The following is a 14,853-nucleotide window of genomic DNA, read 5'->3' on the forward strand; positions in this document are numbered from 1 at the left end:
CCCAAAGTCACCTCCTCATGCAATTAGAGCGATATCCCGAGTACCCATATAATGCACTACATCATTCCTTCCCTCCCTCTTACCAAGCAGCGAAATGGGACAAAGGGCATCCGGGCATCGTGGGGGCTCTAGATCTTTACACACTCGTGAGACTCATTCTACAAGTCAATCATGGGGATTTTATAAGCTTCGAAGTCAAGGCCGAAGAAGATCCACAATCGCAGCTGCACCGCGCTGATTTGAGGTAAAAGGATGAATCCAGTTCTCCAACAATCAAATTCTGCTAAATCTTACTATGGGAATAATCGTCCAAGTCATCACACTTCATCATTTAGTTCATCTCAATAATACAAACAGGCATCTACTGTCCAAGAATACTAGCCAACGACTTACTTCCCTCCTCCGCCTCTCCCTTATCATTCGTCGGGATCTCCTGCGACGCGAAAGCCAAAAACACCGCCTCCCAATGCCCATCCTCAAAGCTAAACAGCAACGCCCCATCCTCATAAATCCCGTTCTCATACGACGGCGCGCTACCCTGATTCATATGAACATCATGGATACCCGACCCATACGACGACCCAAAGATATACACCGTCGCTTTCTTATCGATCGCGTCGTTGAGAATAGGCTCCAGTGCCTCCAAGACAGCATTGTGCGGCCCCGTATCAGCCTCAGAGAGAACAGCGCCCGCCTCGATATTTACAAGACCCTTTGTGCGGAGGAAGTCCAGACCCTTGAGCTTGGAGGAAGATTCTTGGTGACGACGACTGCGGTGGGAATAGGATTTGAGGAGGTGGAATCCCTCGTCGAGGTTGGATAGCTGCTCGGTGATCGAGTGGGTGAAGTTTCGGTCGAACCAATATACGAGACGGGAGTCCTTGCCGGTGGATTTTACGTTGATAGCAGCTTCGTAGTCCTTGCTAGAGGAGGAGTCATCTTTGAAGTAGAGGTAGATGTGAGGGGACTTGGGATCTTCCTCTTCGGTTTGAGCGGTGTAGCGGGTTGGCTGGGCAATCCAGACGCCGTAGTGAGGGATGGTCATTGTGAGTGTTGATAAAGACGGCTTCTTGAAGATTCTTGAGAAAGTCCTGGTACTAACGGGGTTCAATTGCTATTCAAGAAAGCTCAATAATGGGCGAACGAAAGGGAACACAATAGCCCCTCTTTATACTACCTACCACCCCCCCACCACCAGCCCTCCGATCATCGTCACGCAAGCCACCAAAGTCACCACCAATAGATAAGACAAGTACAAAATCGACACATCAAACAATGAACAAAAAACAACAAGCCAATCTCGCCGATCGGCTAACCAGCCAAATCCCAGCGATAAGCCAAGCGGGAGACTGGTTTTCCCCACGTGCAGCCCGCCGCCCCGTTCCTCCCGACCGCTGTGCGGGACGGCATCCCGTCGCAGCCAACCAACCAGCCGTACTCCGTAATCTTCAATGCTTAGCCCACCAGCTATCGTCACCCCCTTCGATCTGATTTGCATTCATTGGATGCTGAGGCATCGCCTAATCTTGGTTTCCTCATCTTGATCGGCGTTGGCTGGCTAGCTGAGTGCATGCACTTTGTACTTTACTTGACCGTGTAGGGGGCGGAGTGATGTAGTGCGTCATTATGGATTGCGGTCTAGACTAACTAGGGAATGTACTGTGTATACAGTAGGTAACATATGAGACGATCAATGTGTCAGGTCTATGTGTCAGGCCACTTGTCATATTGGTGGCGTCGCAATGGATGATATGCTGTGCTAATTAGCTGATGGTATCTTATGGAGAGTGACTGAGTGTACGTAGTATGTGCTATTGATACAGTATTTACAGCCTGCAAAAGAGTGTAGGTTCCCCGCGCTGGGGTAACTTGCTTGATTTTTGTGGCGGTTATCGACGTCATGGGCTATAGTAGAGGTCATTAAGACATACTATAGTTCTTCTATCTAAGATGTACTTTTTGTTTCACTGGTGATACCTATTAATACAGTGGCGTAGTTAGTCTATGTCACTTGGAGATATCCATTGAAATTGAGCCATAATTCCTTTAATGATGTTTCGTAAGCCTAAACAGCCTTTCATCCGGACATGGATCATATATTGCGTTACGCGTTTAGCTCTTGTTACGCACGCAGGAGTACCATGTCATAGGAGGGGATAATGTGGCAGCCTCGAAGTCAGACCGGGTCTACCCACCGTGCTGAAACAGTATCGGTATCGCTATATGTGCCTGTGTCTGCCAGCAAGACTGTTGTCTTACACTTCCAGTTGAAATGGGTGGTTTTCCAAAAGATACTTCACGAGTCGCGACGCAAATAAAACTTCATGCATTTTACCCGACTGAATAGAGACAGAGCAAAACAACCATATATACGATCAGATAACCCTACACATCCCAATTTATACTCTCCAACACCATTTCAGTATACGCCCAGATCAACGACGAAAAATCCGAACAAAACGTCAACCCCGTATAATACGTACTCCTCCTCCCCTGCAACGCATACAACTTGCGATAAAACCCATCACGAATCTCTTCCGGCGACACCATCAGCGTCTCCGGCGAACTATCTCCAAACACCACAATCTGGGGATCCTGAATCGGAAATGTCCCCTTGGCCTTCATCCGCGCAAAATCCGCTGCGATGAGGTCTTTCGCATCGTCTGCAGTGAAGTTCATATCGCCTACTATTTTGCTGGTTGAATGTCCCGGTGCGCCCATATACTGCAGTAAGAAATCGAACGGCATGCGAGGTAAATATCCCAATCCGTTAGTCGGGTCGGTATTGGTGACCCACAGCTTATCCGGGATACCGGTATTATTGACAACGGCGACGTAGTATGACCTCCAGATCCATTTCTGGAATAGTTCCGTTTCGGTTTCATCCAAGTCGAACCCTTGGAGTTTTTTCAAAAGTGGAGGAAAGGTAATGAGAAGATTATTGGCTTTGATGAGTTTGCGGGTGCCATTCGCATGCTGGACTGTTACCTCCACTCCGGAGTCGGACCGGTTTGTTGCGATTACGTTTGTTTGAAACATCACGTCCGAACCGAGTATTTCCCTTGCTTGTCTGTATATCTCGTACATGCCGTTCTTGGGCGTAATGTATCCGTGAATGAGAGCGTCAACGTGCGGGACTCCGAAGTTTTGGATCGCGTACAGGGTGGGCATGTCGAGAAGGTTTCCTACATTCTGAGAAAAGAGAAACACTAACTGCAGGACTGCTTCGAGGGAGTGTTCCTCGATGAATTCGCGAAATGGACGCAGGAGGTCTTCCGGTACGGGGTCGGGAAGATCGTATACCCCTTTTGTGAGGAATGTCCAGTGCTTTATAGATGAGCGGTAGAGGAGCATCGATATGAGAGCTTGGAAGATCCCTGCTGGAGGGTCGACACGTTCGCCGGTCGTGAAGTCGACATAGTCAATTCGTTTGTTTAGTGGGAGGAGTGGCTTCCAGTTTACTCCGAGTCGGAGGAAATAATTGCGGGAGAGCTCGTTGTTGAAGACACCTTCGACGCCGTAGTCGATGTAGTTGCCGTCTGGCAGGTATAATGTCTCTGCGTGCCCTCCGAGTCGGTTGTTGGGCTCTATCACTATCACGTGCTTTCCTGCATCTTTGAGCTGGATAGCGCTGTATGTCCCTGAGCTTCCGCCTCCTAGAATGCAGATGTCGCAGGTTATGGTTTCGAGAGGGTGGGTTGTGGAGGGAAGAGCAGCCACTGGTAGTAGGCCTACGAAGGAAAGAAATAGGATGATGAAGCGGACCATCAGAGATGACTACCAGGTAGTTGAGGGATCTCAAGTGAATGTAGAGTTGACTTGCTAGTATGTCCGGCGGGTCATCGTAAACAGAATAGCAGCTTCGTGAGTCGCTGCAGCAATGCCAGGTTCCTAATACGGCTTACTTATACACCAGTTTGGAGAATAGACCAGTTGGAGAGTACGTGATGATACATCCCGGCATCCTCACAACAAACAAGGAATCATATGCTTCTCTCATGGGATTTATCAAGGCGTGTGAGCCGCAGGGGTGCCTGGTTCCTGCATCTAGCTATTTGTGAACACTGTCGCCATTAAGACACCTTCCACCTGACTTCAGCCTTGACATGATTACCTTGTTTCTCTATATGATCATGAGTCAATCGAGCTGTTGCGGGTTTTTACCGCAACTATGGGGTAGGGATGGAGTTGTCTGTACAACATTGATACGGTTCGTACATGTGCATCTGATCTTTTATCTATGATTATATGACCGGGCTGGCATCACATGGTAATACCCAGTCAGTATCATTAACTCGTGATAGTACCTTCTTTCAGTGAGGTGCTATCTCCTCTAGTAATCTATTGCTAAATACATCCCATATACCGCCGTGCAGGCTATGCATGAAGTCAATACCATCTATTCAGTCTTCTCCTCCAGCGCAGCAATCAACTCCCCAAATGCAACCTTAATCCCTTCCCTCTCCCCGACCCAATACCCTCCCTCCCCATCCAGTCCCAAATCCTCTCCCTTCGCCGCCCTTTCAACCTCCTTCCTCTCGGGGAACCTCAATTGAACCATCCTCTCCAACGGCCTCATCCTCACCCCCTGCAACACCTCTCTCAACTGCGCCGCGGCCTTCCCACCTCCATGCCCCCCATAACTCACCACCAACGCAGGCTTCCCCTTCCACTCATGGAACAAATAATCAATCGCATTCTTCACACTCGCCGGATACCCCCAGTTATACTGCGGTGTGACAAAGATGAACGCCTCGTGGCGCGAGATCTCCCGTGACCAGGCCTTTGTGTGCTCGTGCTTGTACTCATCTGCTGAGCTGATGAACGATGGCATCCCTGGTTCGTTGTAAAGCGGGAGATTCCATTCTGCCAGGTCGATAGTCGTGATGGTGGCTGTTTCCGGGGGGTAGAATCCACGGATGGTATTGTGGATGAAGGTGGAAATTTGGGGTCCTGCGCGGGGAGTGCGTTGGCTGCAGGTTATGAGGCCGATGGAGGGAGGCATGATGATCTCTCAGAATTCCTTTCTTTTTTGGTGGGGAGTAGCGAATGGTTTGTTTGTCTGTGCTACGTCCGTGGTACGGTTCTACGGGGTGTATGGGTATTTATGGGTTCTGAGGTTGTTTGGTATGTTATGGTTTTGGTTGTCGGATAAGCCATGTCCGAAGGCCGAGGCCGAAGGTTAAGGCCGCTTGCTGATGTGAGGTGAGTCAATATTGTGGGTGTTGATTTATAATGCTTGTGCTGGTATGAGCTTTTTTTAACTACGTCTGACAGTGTGCTCTGACAGTGTGCATTTCTCGCTGGATCAATGTATTTTTGGGCTCCAAAAAGACTTGCACATTCTTCGGAGTGATGCCGACTGTAGCAAATATGCCGATGGCACGTGACTATCTCGGCTTGTTATCAGATTAGACATGCTTATCTATGTACCTTGCACGGCGGGTACGGCACACCGTCCATCCGCCAGCAAAAAAAAGTAAGAAAAAGATAGGAAAAAAGAAGCAACTCCTCTAGCCCAACGCGGGGCTCGAACCCGCAGCCTTGAGATTAAGAGTCTCACGCTCTACCGATTGAGCTAGCCGGGCAAAGGGAAAGAGGAAGTTGTACAGCCCAACGCGGGGCTCGAACCCGCAGCCTTGAGATTAAGAGTCTCACGCTCTACCGATTGAGCTAGCCGGGCTTCCTTGGTGAATGCTGTCGCCTTTTAGTGCTACAGAAACCACCGCTAAGATGCGGCCGTTTTGGGTATAGGTTCGTTTGTGGGTCATGTGACTTGGCTTAGGATGCTTCGAGTACGTTGATCAGTAGTGTTCTAGACTGGTGTTTGCGAGTTTCCTGAGAATTGGGGTTGATTGCTTAGTTGGTGATGTCTGGAATGGCATCTTTCATGGGTTGGTGGTAATGTGCCTATTCGTTTACAGTATGTCGAGATATATATATTGCGGATAGGACGTATTCTTGTCTTTTCTATACTGGGAGGGCAGAATACTAGCAGAACCAATAGATAACAATACCCAATGCAGTGAATCGTACGCATAGACAGCTAAGAACACTAAAAGGACACATTCTCGACAGAGAAGGCCAACTGTCACCATGAAACGGCAGTCTAGGTGCACACATTCATGCAGTCACATACCCCGTCGATATCGATCAGATATGATGTAGACAGACCAATGAGAAGCGTCCGCCAGCTGAGATGTCAAAAGAATCGCCAAAATCCACTCCTACCATTTGTCCAATGAAGACGCGCCGTCGTGACGCGTAGATGAGAGTGTATTCACTATCCTGTGGATGCGATGGGATACTGGGTGGTGATGGTAAGTACCTGACCTCTCGGATGCGCCGAGCAGATGCTATGATACGCTGGGGTTATATGACCTGTCCATAGGCACCAGCACACTGTCCCATTGAGCTGGCGGCTTTGCAGTCGCATCGAACCCGCGACCCAATGCCCTCGTGGTGTTGTCTATATTCCGCAGAAAAGATTCAAGCTGCTTTAACCGTACGTACCTCCGATCCTACCTTGGACTAGCGTCGTGACAGTACATTGAAACATATACCTTGCCACTCTCATGGCCACAGCACCCGTAAAGCAAAAGATCACTCAGCCACCACCAACCTCTTGATTTAAATCAACGACATACTCAGAGGCCTGTCCGAACCCCCATTAATGAAGTGAGATATATCAATGCAAGAGTGCAGTGTGATAATATCCTACTTGCGCCACAAGCGAGCACTAACCTGATTGGTCTTAAAACACCTCACTCACCATGAGTCATGTTGCACTCATCCCGGATCGTGCACCGCCTAACCACCAGGTGGGTCGCAGATATTCCAGATTCGGTAATCGTATAGATACCACATCTGTATAAATGAGGATGGAATCCCGAATGTTGTTGACTATTAACATCAGTATCACTCCGAAGCCCTCTCACAGAGCAACAAATCTAGCAGCACCCATATATTGTCCGAATCGAGCACCAAGTGATCAATGCCACTAGTACAAATCACCACATCCTCAGCTCACCACCACAACATGGATTCTTCCAGCCAACCATATCCCATACCAGAAGGGGTACATATAATTCCTGAAAACCTCCTGGACCTCCGATCAGACTCCGAAGTCGATCATGACCTCCTCCACCCACGACCTGTCACAGACGAGAAGAACATCTGGCTCTTTTGGCACAGCGGCTACTCCACGATGCATCCCTATACAAAGCGAAACGTGCGCGCATGGCACCGGCGCTTCTCCAAAGCAGGCTGGGTCGTGCGTGTCGTTGACCGCCATCCGTCCTCCCCTCTCAACATAGCAAACTTCATCGACATCAATGACTTGAACAACTTCCCTCGCGCATTCGCCGAAGAGACCATCGGCGGTACCTACGCGAAGCAGCACACATCCGACCTCGTCCGCTTACCTCTACTTCTCAAGTACGGTGGAATATACGCCGACGTCGGACTGATCCAGATCGGCGACGTAGATCGACTGTGGCGCGAGACGGTCGGAAATCCGGACTCGCGGTTCGAGGTGCTCTCCTACAATGCTGGCGATGTCAACGCGCGCAGTCTTACCAACTATTTTCTCATGTCGAGGCGTAACAACCCGCTATTTGAGCGGTGTCATCGCCTACTGTTGAAGTTGTGGGAGGGAAAGACGAGTACGGAAGGAATGCACCAAAGTCCGCTGCTGAAGGATTTGCCGTTTCTTACTGGAACCGGAAACATGACGGAGCAGCAGTGCAGGGAGTTAACGGACTATATTATCCAGGGACAGGTGATGACTCTAGTCATGGGGTTAGTGGATGAAGAAGACAATTGGAATGGTCCGGAATATGTCGCGGAGCATCTCTACGGCATTGAGTTCATGCAGGGATCACAGCTAATCAATGACATGACTGCATGGGATGGCCAGAAGGCGTTCGAGCTCATGTCATTGCCGTTGCCCAAGGAGGGTGAGGAGGAAACCGCAGAGCAGAAGCAGGCGAGGGAGATCGTCGAAGCTTGCCTGACGAAGAGTTTCGGATTTAAGCTCGCGCACGGATATATCCTGGAGGTGATGAATGTGACACTCGGGTCGCTGTGGCGGGAAAATGATGGATCGGATAATGTGCCCGGGACGTATGCGCATTGGCTGAGGTATGCAATCGTGCATTGGAGTCAGGATGCGCTTCCGCCAACACAGCCGTACACTGCGCTTGAGCCGATCAAGAGGGGGCGCTGTTGCGGGAGTGAATAAACACCATATTCGTATAGATAGCATGTAGTAGACGCTAGAAATGCATAGACCTCACAATACCCACACCCATCTCCTGACTGAGATCAAGAATCGCCAACAAGACTAATATTACCTTTCAAACCGGCTAGCTCACAACACCCACGCGCCACAATCACGTGCCAATACCGTCAGCACCAGCCACACCTTACCTAAGAATCACGACCTATCAAACAAACAAGGCCACCTAGACCATCCATACATACAAAGGACGAGCACGTCACCATCAACCCTCACACATCCCCAACGCAACCATGCTATCCGGAATCCAAAATGTACGGCAAACAGCCATCCAGCTGCTCAACTTCGGGCTGGTCCTGAGCACTGCATTTATGGTACGATACCTTCCACCCCTCCCCCATTACGAACAATCCCAAGGGCCGATCGCAAACACAAGATCAATTGATTACTGAAAACTAACACCCGAAAATTTCTTGTAGATGTGGAAAGGCCTCTCGGTGCTCACCAACTCCCCCAGCCCAATAGTTGTTGTCCTCAGTGGCTCCATGGAGCCCGCTTTCCAGCGCGGAGATCTCCTCTTCCTCCGGAATACGCAACCGACGCTGAACGTTGGAGAGATCGTGGTGTATCAGGTGAAGGACAAGGATATTCCGATTGTGCATCGGGTGGTGAGGCAGTTTGGCGAGGGGTGAGTGTATCCCTCTTTGGAACTATAACCGGGAAGAAGGTAGCGAATGCAGTGGCTAATCAATTATGTGGTTGAACCATGCAGATCCGAAGCCAAACTCCTCACGAAAGGTGACAACAATATCGCGGACGATACGGAACTCTATGCGCGCGGACAGGATTACCTCGATCGGGACGATGTCGTGGGAAGCGTGTTTGGGTATATTCCGTTTGTGGGATATGTGACGATTCTTCTGTCGGAGCATCCGTGGCTGAAGACAGTCATGTTGGGGGTTATGGGGTTGTTGGTGCTTTTGCAAAGGGAGTAATGGGGTAGGAGTTAGTTTTCTGGATTCATTCTGCCTTGTTTGCTGTCAGGATTATTTTGGGTTTTGGGGTTAGCTGGGTCCATAAATGCATATTGGGTTGCGGTTCATTAAGTTCGGTTGGGTTGTAGGCGGGATGGTGTGGTCGTAGCTTTGTGGTGTCAAGTTGCGAAGTAGCTGGAGAGACTGATCGTGGAGCTGCAACTGATTAAGTGACGCGCGAATGGGTTGTGGAACAGAGCTAAGTATGCTTTGTCAGGATGTCCGGGTGGATTCGTTCAAGTTGAGTTTCATCTGCATCAGACCGTGGTAGGCAGCAGGACAGCTATGACACGCTTGACTGCCAACCGCTTGTAGCTCAGCAAGGTGCGCCGTGGCTGTTCACATGATATCACCTGGCCACTATTCTAGAAGACAACTCTTTCACCTACATATGACACCGTATAAGAACCCGGCAGCTCAGCAAACCAAAACTCCCTTACACTCGACCAAGACGTCAGTGAACAACGATTCATGATATCAACGGCCTTAATCTTTGCCTAGTCTTGCCATAAATATCTCGTCGGCTGAATAACAGGCTTTCACAGACCTTGCAGTGGCCACTGAAACACGCCCCGACCGGACAGCGTCGGAACCAGACTCCCTCAACCGGCTCTGCTCATACTTCCAAAGTCAATTCAAGCTGCACAGCTCACTCCAGGTTTCTCCATGAGCAATATGCTGAAGCGTCAACTTGCCACAGCGGAAGTTTAAGCTTGTATATCCATAGAGTGAGAGGCAGAGAATCAGGTTTTCAACTCTCTCATGACGACTGCACCTGAAGTATGTGATGAGTATACTGATATCTCTCGATAGTAACTAGTGTGCACGATACTGCGTAATCGCCGAGTCTAGACACCCAGCTTAGTTTACGCTAGATCGCATCGATTGCGACAGGCAAGACACTAGCCTAGTGTCGTCCAACTCGCACCGGCTTACTCTTCGCCACATGCTCGAGTTTTTCTGCCAGGTAGTCAATCCTCGCAACAAACTCCATGGCTAAACTCAATTGCAAATTGTGAAAATTGTGAGCCTCGCAAGCAGGATCGGTTCGCCTCGAGCGGTGGGTAGACTTCAATCCCATTCTGAATACCCGTGGATGTCAACCAAACAGACACATATTGTGGAGAGAGAGAAATACTAAAGTAGGCTAGCAGCAGGTATTAGAATTGCCGCACAAATGCCATGCATTGGCACAATTTGTGTGCTTGATCCACCTGCTCCTTCTGGGTTAAACAAACGACGCTACAAGTGTCCAGGTCTACTTCCTCCCCACCCACAAGCAGAACAACAGACCCTCGTGAAAGAAAATTCTTTGACCCCGTTGGAAGGATTTCTCCCATGGAATTCTCGGCAACAGGATGCTGGGTCGCCAGGAACACCGCGCACAGGGCGACGCCTACAAACGTGTCGCTGCCCCGCCAAGCAGCAGCTGCGTTGCCTTTTTGAGAATCCCAAGCTTTTGACCCACGGTTCAGTTTCGCCCAATGGCCGCTGACTGTGCATGGATTTCATAGGCGATATTTTGCTATTGGTCGGAACGGATGTTCCCCTGAACCGATTACATTTTCGACCAATGAAATCTATTGTTGTGCTTGACGGCGGAACCACTGCTTGCGTGCATTGGGTTTTAGCCCCTGGCCCAGAGATGCTGAACCATGGTTTACGGGGATTTTTCGTGGATTGATTATTTTTGTGATTTCTTCTTTTGTGGGCTTTATTCCCGTCTTGGCTGTGAGGTCTTTGTACGCTGCTGATGAGATGGAGGAGAATAGGGGCTAACTGGGTTTGAAGGCAGGTCGTTGGTGGTTAGAGTGAGTGATGGAAAGAGGGAAGCGAAAGACCAGTTGGATAGCAAAGACATGCTTGGTCTAGACTAACCACTGACAACGAAAATAGTGCGCACTAGCAGCTCCACCAGGCTATAGGAATCCAGCTTCCTGTGCAGTCCATCGCCCACTCCACTCTACGGAATAGATTGGCATTTTCTTTGACCCCTTGGCCCGCTTGGCTTCCAACCAAACAGACACATTCTTAAGCATCAGCCATATGGACGTTGAATCTGAAACAGCCCATTTCTTACACACAGACAATGGTGGTAACAGCCTCAAGCCACTTTTTGAGGCATGAATCGGCGGCAGTTACACTTGAAAGAGCAGACACCGTTGGCTGAGTTTTCAAACAAATCCCTTCAGTGTCACAAACCTATTCCCCCCCACCACCAAGAAACCCTAATCCACTCCTCCACTTACCACAGTCCAGATTCATGGCAGTGGATGTCTCTTAACTTCATCCCCAGCCAAATCCCAGCCAATGGGATTACTTTGCTTGCTCTGACTTCCACAATGGCTTGTAGACCCTCCATCGCGTCAACCACCCCCCACTACCTCAATCCATGGCATCCAGGCTGACGCACCCCATCCCCTCCCTGTTCTGGACGCATCCATTATTCCCAGTTCCAGAAGAGAGATAGCCATGGCACGCCCATCAGCACAGGTATATAGACCTTGTCTTCTTCCTCTTTCTCACCCCTCGTTTCTCTGATCATTCGCGACATTGTGATTCCCAACTACCACACAGTCTTTACATACCAAGACTCCGCCGTACTCTTTCGATAGGTGTACGACATCCATTCCTTAACCACATACATTCACACTATCGTTATACACATACACACACATTCGCTCGACGCGACACACACTCTCTCTTCCAAAAAACAAGAAAGATGTACTTCTCCGCCCCCCTCCTGCTGCTGGCAGCTGCTCTCCCCAGCGCCCTCAGTCAGCCCACCCCCACCAAACCCCAAGGCCACTCCCGTCGCCAAATCGACGTCTCGGCCTCTGCCTCGCTCTCGGTCTCCGCCCCCAGCTCCAGCTCCAGCTCCACCAGCACCAGCAGCGGCAGCTCCAGCGACTGGACCTCCACCCCCAGTGACGGCGACTACTCGACCTCTGGCTTCGGCTCCAGCACCTCCTCCTCCGGCAGCGGCGACACCTACATCGGCAACGTCGGCAACCCCTGGGGTAGCAACATGGTCGAGGTGTCTGCCTCCGAGGCCTCCAACTACAAGTACGTCATGCAGTTGACGGGCCAGAACACCGAGGACTGGACCGTTGTCTTCTGGAACAAGTACGGCCCCGACGGCAAGATGGATGGCTTCTACGGATACTCTGCTCTCTCGTTCACCTTGTCCTCTGGTGAGACCAAGTACGTTGCCTTCGATGAGGACACTCAGGGTGGATTCGGTGCTGCGAAGGGTTCTTCTCTGCCCACGGGTAGCAGCGGCATCTATGCTTGCACCTGGGGTGAATTCGACTTCGGATCTACTGCCAACAGCGATTGGTCTGGATTCGATGTCAGTGCTATCCAGGCGCAGAACAACGATATGACCGTCCAGGGAATGCAGATCTGTGACGCTCTTGGCTCGACTTGCTCGAGCATCACGGCTGATGCTGCGGCGGTTGATAATGCTTATACTTCGGCCGAGACCGATGAGGGTGGTATTGGCGGCAACCTTTCCAGTGGGCCTGTTCGGTTGGCTGTTGTTATTGACTACAGTGGTTGATTAGGTTGATAGACTAGATAGAATTGAGTGTTGGTTGTTTTTGAACTTGATGAATCGTTTGTGTAGTTGTGTCGTCGATAATGTAGATATGCCTACAGGCTTATCTGGTGGCTGATGGCTGATGGCTGATGGCTGGTCTTGGCTTCTTCCGCCATGGCGATGGCTAATAACGCCACGATTTAGCTGTCGATCATGCCGATCGTGATCTTCACAACGACTTCATCTATACCAGCATAAGTATTGTTCGACTGTTTCATTGTCGGAACTCACAGGTCAATATGTTGATAAATATTGGTGGTATACCAGACTGGATTTGTCACAATATGGATGCAGATGGATACTCACCATAGTGATAGCACTAATCTCAACATACCCATAATACTTTGCATTGTGACTGTAGGATATTAGAAGACAAACAATACTAAATATTAATTAATGCATAGCAAAGAAAGCAGACACATCTGCTTGGGGATACAACACTTAAATACTTCACCCTCTTCGTTCTGACCAACCCGCACTAACGATCACTCCTCAGACCCCCAGACTAACGAACGAACAAACAAACAAACAGCTTTACTACTCCTCTGCAAAAGTAAATCCCTCAAATGCATTATTCAAGAGTCAAGTAACTACTCCGTATCTACTCTCACTATCCACCCATCCCACCCACGCCTTCTAAACCCCGGTTCAGCCACTAAGTACCTCATCCAAAGTACAAGTCCAAATCCCACCAACCGACGCTCTAGCCCAGTCTTACTTACACAATTCCCCGCCCCACCACCACACAAAAGTTCAGGAAAACACCTTGGTTCCATCACATTGTCAGCCGGTCACTTCCGCATCATCCTGCAGAAGAACAATTAATAGCAGCTTGAAAATTTCCCCGAGTACTCTCCGCTATCTGCAGACAAGAACTCCGTAATAAACGGAGTCCCCGCGGAAGACCGTGCAGACATGATATGGAAGGAAGGAAGGAAAGAAGGAAGGACGCGAGATAAATGCATGCATCGCATTGCGTCGCATGGTGTCGGGGAGGGAGAACGGTAGAGAAAAATCCAAGTTTGAAGAAGATTAATTGTTATGGAGGGGGTATGGATCGGAGAACCGATGGTGCAGATGTTTAAGCTATATTCCTACCTACCGAGTGGGTGGGATTACCCGGTGGGAGGAGATGATTGTAGATAGATAGATAGGTAGAACAATCTCGGTTAGGAAAGGGAAATATTCTGAACGGATTTAACTATAATTAGTTTCATAGTAATAGTATAACCCCCCATGTCATCATAGCGCTCCGCTCCTTACTCACTTCCTTGCAAGTGCAGAAATCAGCCCAGTCGTGCCTGGATTGGATGATCGGGTTGGATGGATCATGATATGACCCTAGTCATCCCGACTGGTAGTGCCATTGTCATGCAAGAATAGCATTGTTCGAGAATACAAGAACCAAGTACTTGGATTAATTGCCAGGAGAGATAAATCTGCATATCCGGCGTATACCGCGTATAACCAACCCATGGCATGCTCATGACTTGTCCGCCTTGTCTGTGGTGTGTACCTTGCATCTCCGATGAGATGATTCCAGGATTATCACTGGCCTACGGCCATTTCGGATGATGACTGGCTAAATTAAGTATTGAATTGAGTTCAGGGGGTTTTAATTCGGGTTTTCCGATATTCCGCTTAGTTGACTGACTAGATAGTTCCGTAGGAAGGATCCTGCCGGTACTCTACGGAAGTAACTAACTAGTATAGTACACATATCTTCTGATCGCCACAACTTATCTTTGCGTGATGGTTTCTATCGGTCATTTCGGACATTGATAAGGAGGGAGGAATAGAAATGAACTTGCTTGCCGTTGTAGTGGGTACTAACTACTGTCTGCTCCATATGCTGTTTTTACACCGTAGGTGCCTAGTATGTCTAGCACTCTGCTGTAATCCGGAGAAGCTCCTAGAAGGGGAAGGTCAATGCCCGAGCTGGATGGAGTCTTCTCGGAGCCAACTTTAGATTGGACAAC

At 49.5% G+C, this 14,853-nt stretch overlaps 7 protein-coding genes and 2 non-coding genes across 9 annotated transcripts; 3 read left to right on the top strand and 6 right to left on the bottom strand.

Annotated features, from left to right (window-relative positions):
• Positions 1-136: 136 nt before the first annotated feature.
• On the bottom strand, positions 137-1,223 carry ASPBRDRAFT_40622 (YukJ family protein). The gene has a single exon (XM_067624396.1). The coding sequence runs from the start codon at positions 1,043-1,045 to the stop codon at positions 362-364; it is 684 nt and encodes a 227-aa protein (XP_067482583.1). The 5' UTR covers positions 1,046-1,223; the 3' UTR covers positions 137-361.
• Positions 1,001-1,601, bottom strand: ASPBRDRAFT_483304 (uncharacterized protein). Its single transcript, XM_067626071.1, has one exon. The coding sequence runs from the start codon at positions 1,496-1,498 to the stop codon at positions 1,178-1,180; it is 321 nt and encodes a 106-aa protein (XP_067482584.1). The 5' UTR covers positions 1,499-1,601; the 3' UTR covers positions 1,001-1,177.
• Positions 1,602-2,385: 784 nt separating this feature from the next.
• On the bottom strand, positions 2,386-3,768 carry ASPBRDRAFT_173232 (uncharacterized protein; the record flags this gene model as incomplete). The annotated part of the gene is made up of 1 exon (XM_067619745.1): positions 2,386-3,768. One exon carries the CDS (start codon positions 3,766-3,768, stop codon positions 2,386-2,388), a length of 1,383 nt encoding a protein of 460 aa, XP_067482585.1.
• A 463-nt stretch (positions 3,769-4,231) lies between these two features.
• On the bottom strand, positions 4,232-5,090 carry ASPBRDRAFT_148157 (flavin-dependent quinone reductase). Its single transcript, XM_067619283.1, has one exon. It carries the CDS (start codon positions 5,003-5,005, stop codon positions 4,400-4,402), a length of 606 nt encoding a protein of 201 aa, XP_067482586.1. The 5' UTR covers positions 5,006-5,090; the 3' UTR covers positions 4,232-4,399.
• A 425-nt stretch (positions 5,091-5,515) lies between these two features.
• Positions 5,516-5,588, bottom strand: ASPBRDRAFT_t81. Its single transcript has one exon. It is a non-coding gene; the product is annotated as a tRNA-Lys (tRNA).
• A 22-nt stretch (positions 5,589-5,610) lies between these two features.
• On the bottom strand, positions 5,611-5,683 carry ASPBRDRAFT_t80. Its single transcript has one exon. It is a non-coding gene; the product is annotated as a tRNA-Lys (tRNA).
• A 1,144-nt stretch (positions 5,684-6,827) lies between these two features.
• ASPBRDRAFT_40625 (glycosyltransferase) lies at positions 6,828-8,297 on the top strand. Its single transcript, XM_067624398.1, has one exon. It carries the CDS (start codon positions 7,040-7,042, stop codon positions 8,240-8,242), a length of 1,203 nt encoding a protein of 400 aa, XP_067482587.1. The 5' UTR covers positions 6,828-7,039; the 3' UTR covers positions 8,243-8,297.
• Positions 8,298-8,467: 170 nt separating this feature from the next.
• On the top strand, positions 8,468-9,657 carry sec11 (signal peptidase complex catalytic subunit SEC11). The gene is made up of 3 exons (XM_067624399.1): positions 8,468-8,613; positions 8,719-8,927; positions 9,012-9,657. Exons 1-3 carry the CDS (start codon positions 8,533-8,535, stop codon positions 9,232-9,234), a joined length of 513 nt encoding a protein of 170 aa, XP_067482588.1. The 5' UTR covers positions 8,468-8,532; the 3' UTR covers positions 9,235-9,657.
• A 2,255-nt stretch (positions 9,658-11,912) lies between these two features.
• On the top strand, positions 11,913-13,251 carry ASPBRDRAFT_40633 (putative allergen). Its single transcript, XM_067624400.1, has 2 exons — positions 11,913-13,058; positions 13,106-13,251. Exon 1 carries the CDS (start codon positions 11,996-11,998, stop codon positions 12,833-12,835), a length of 840 nt encoding a protein of 279 aa, XP_067482589.1. The 5' UTR covers positions 11,913-11,995; the 3' UTR covers positions 12,836-13,058; positions 13,106-13,251.
• The last annotated feature ends 1,602 nt before the right edge of the window (positions 13,252-14,853 follow it).

This window comes from Aspergillus brasiliensis (genome assembly GCF_001889945.1).
Source record: "Aspergillus brasiliensis CBS 101740 unplaced genomic scaffold ASPBRscaffold_3, whole genome shotgun sequence".
Classification (NCBI taxonomy): domain Eukaryota; kingdom Fungi; phylum Ascomycota; class Eurotiomycetes; order Eurotiales; family Aspergillaceae; genus Aspergillus; species Aspergillus brasiliensis.

Coding starts and splice junctions, on each gene's coding strand:
- ASPBRDRAFT_40633 (XM_067624400.1), top strand. CDS start 11,996: ATGTACTTCTCCGCCCCCCTCCTGCTGCTGGCAGCTGCTCTCCCCAGC.
- ASPBRDRAFT_40625 (XM_067624398.1), top strand. CDS start 7,040: ATGGATTCTTCCAGCCAACCATATCCCATACCAGAAGGGGTACATATA.
- ASPBRDRAFT_483304 (XM_067626071.1), bottom strand. CDS start 1,498: ATGCAAATCAGATCGAAGGGGGTGACGATAGCTGGTGGGCTAAGCATT.
- sec11 (XM_067624399.1), top strand. CDS start 8,533: ATGCTATCCGGAATCCAAAATGTACGGCAAACAGCCATCCAGCTGCTC. Junction 8,614..8,718: donor TCCTGAGCACTGCATTTATG/GTACGATACCTT, acceptor AATTTCTTGTAG/ATGTGGAAAGGCCTCTCGGT. Junction 8,928..9,011: donor GTGAGGCAGTTTGGCGAGGG/GTGAGTGTATCC, acceptor TGAACCATGCAG/ATCCGAAGCCAAACTCCTCA.
- ASPBRDRAFT_40622 (XM_067624396.1), bottom strand. CDS start 1,045: ATGACCATCCCTCACTACGGCGTCTGGATTGCCCAGCCAACCCGCTAC.
- ASPBRDRAFT_148157 (XM_067619283.1), bottom strand. CDS start 5,005: ATGCCTCCCTCCATCGGCCTCATAACCTGCAGCCAACGCACTCCCCGC.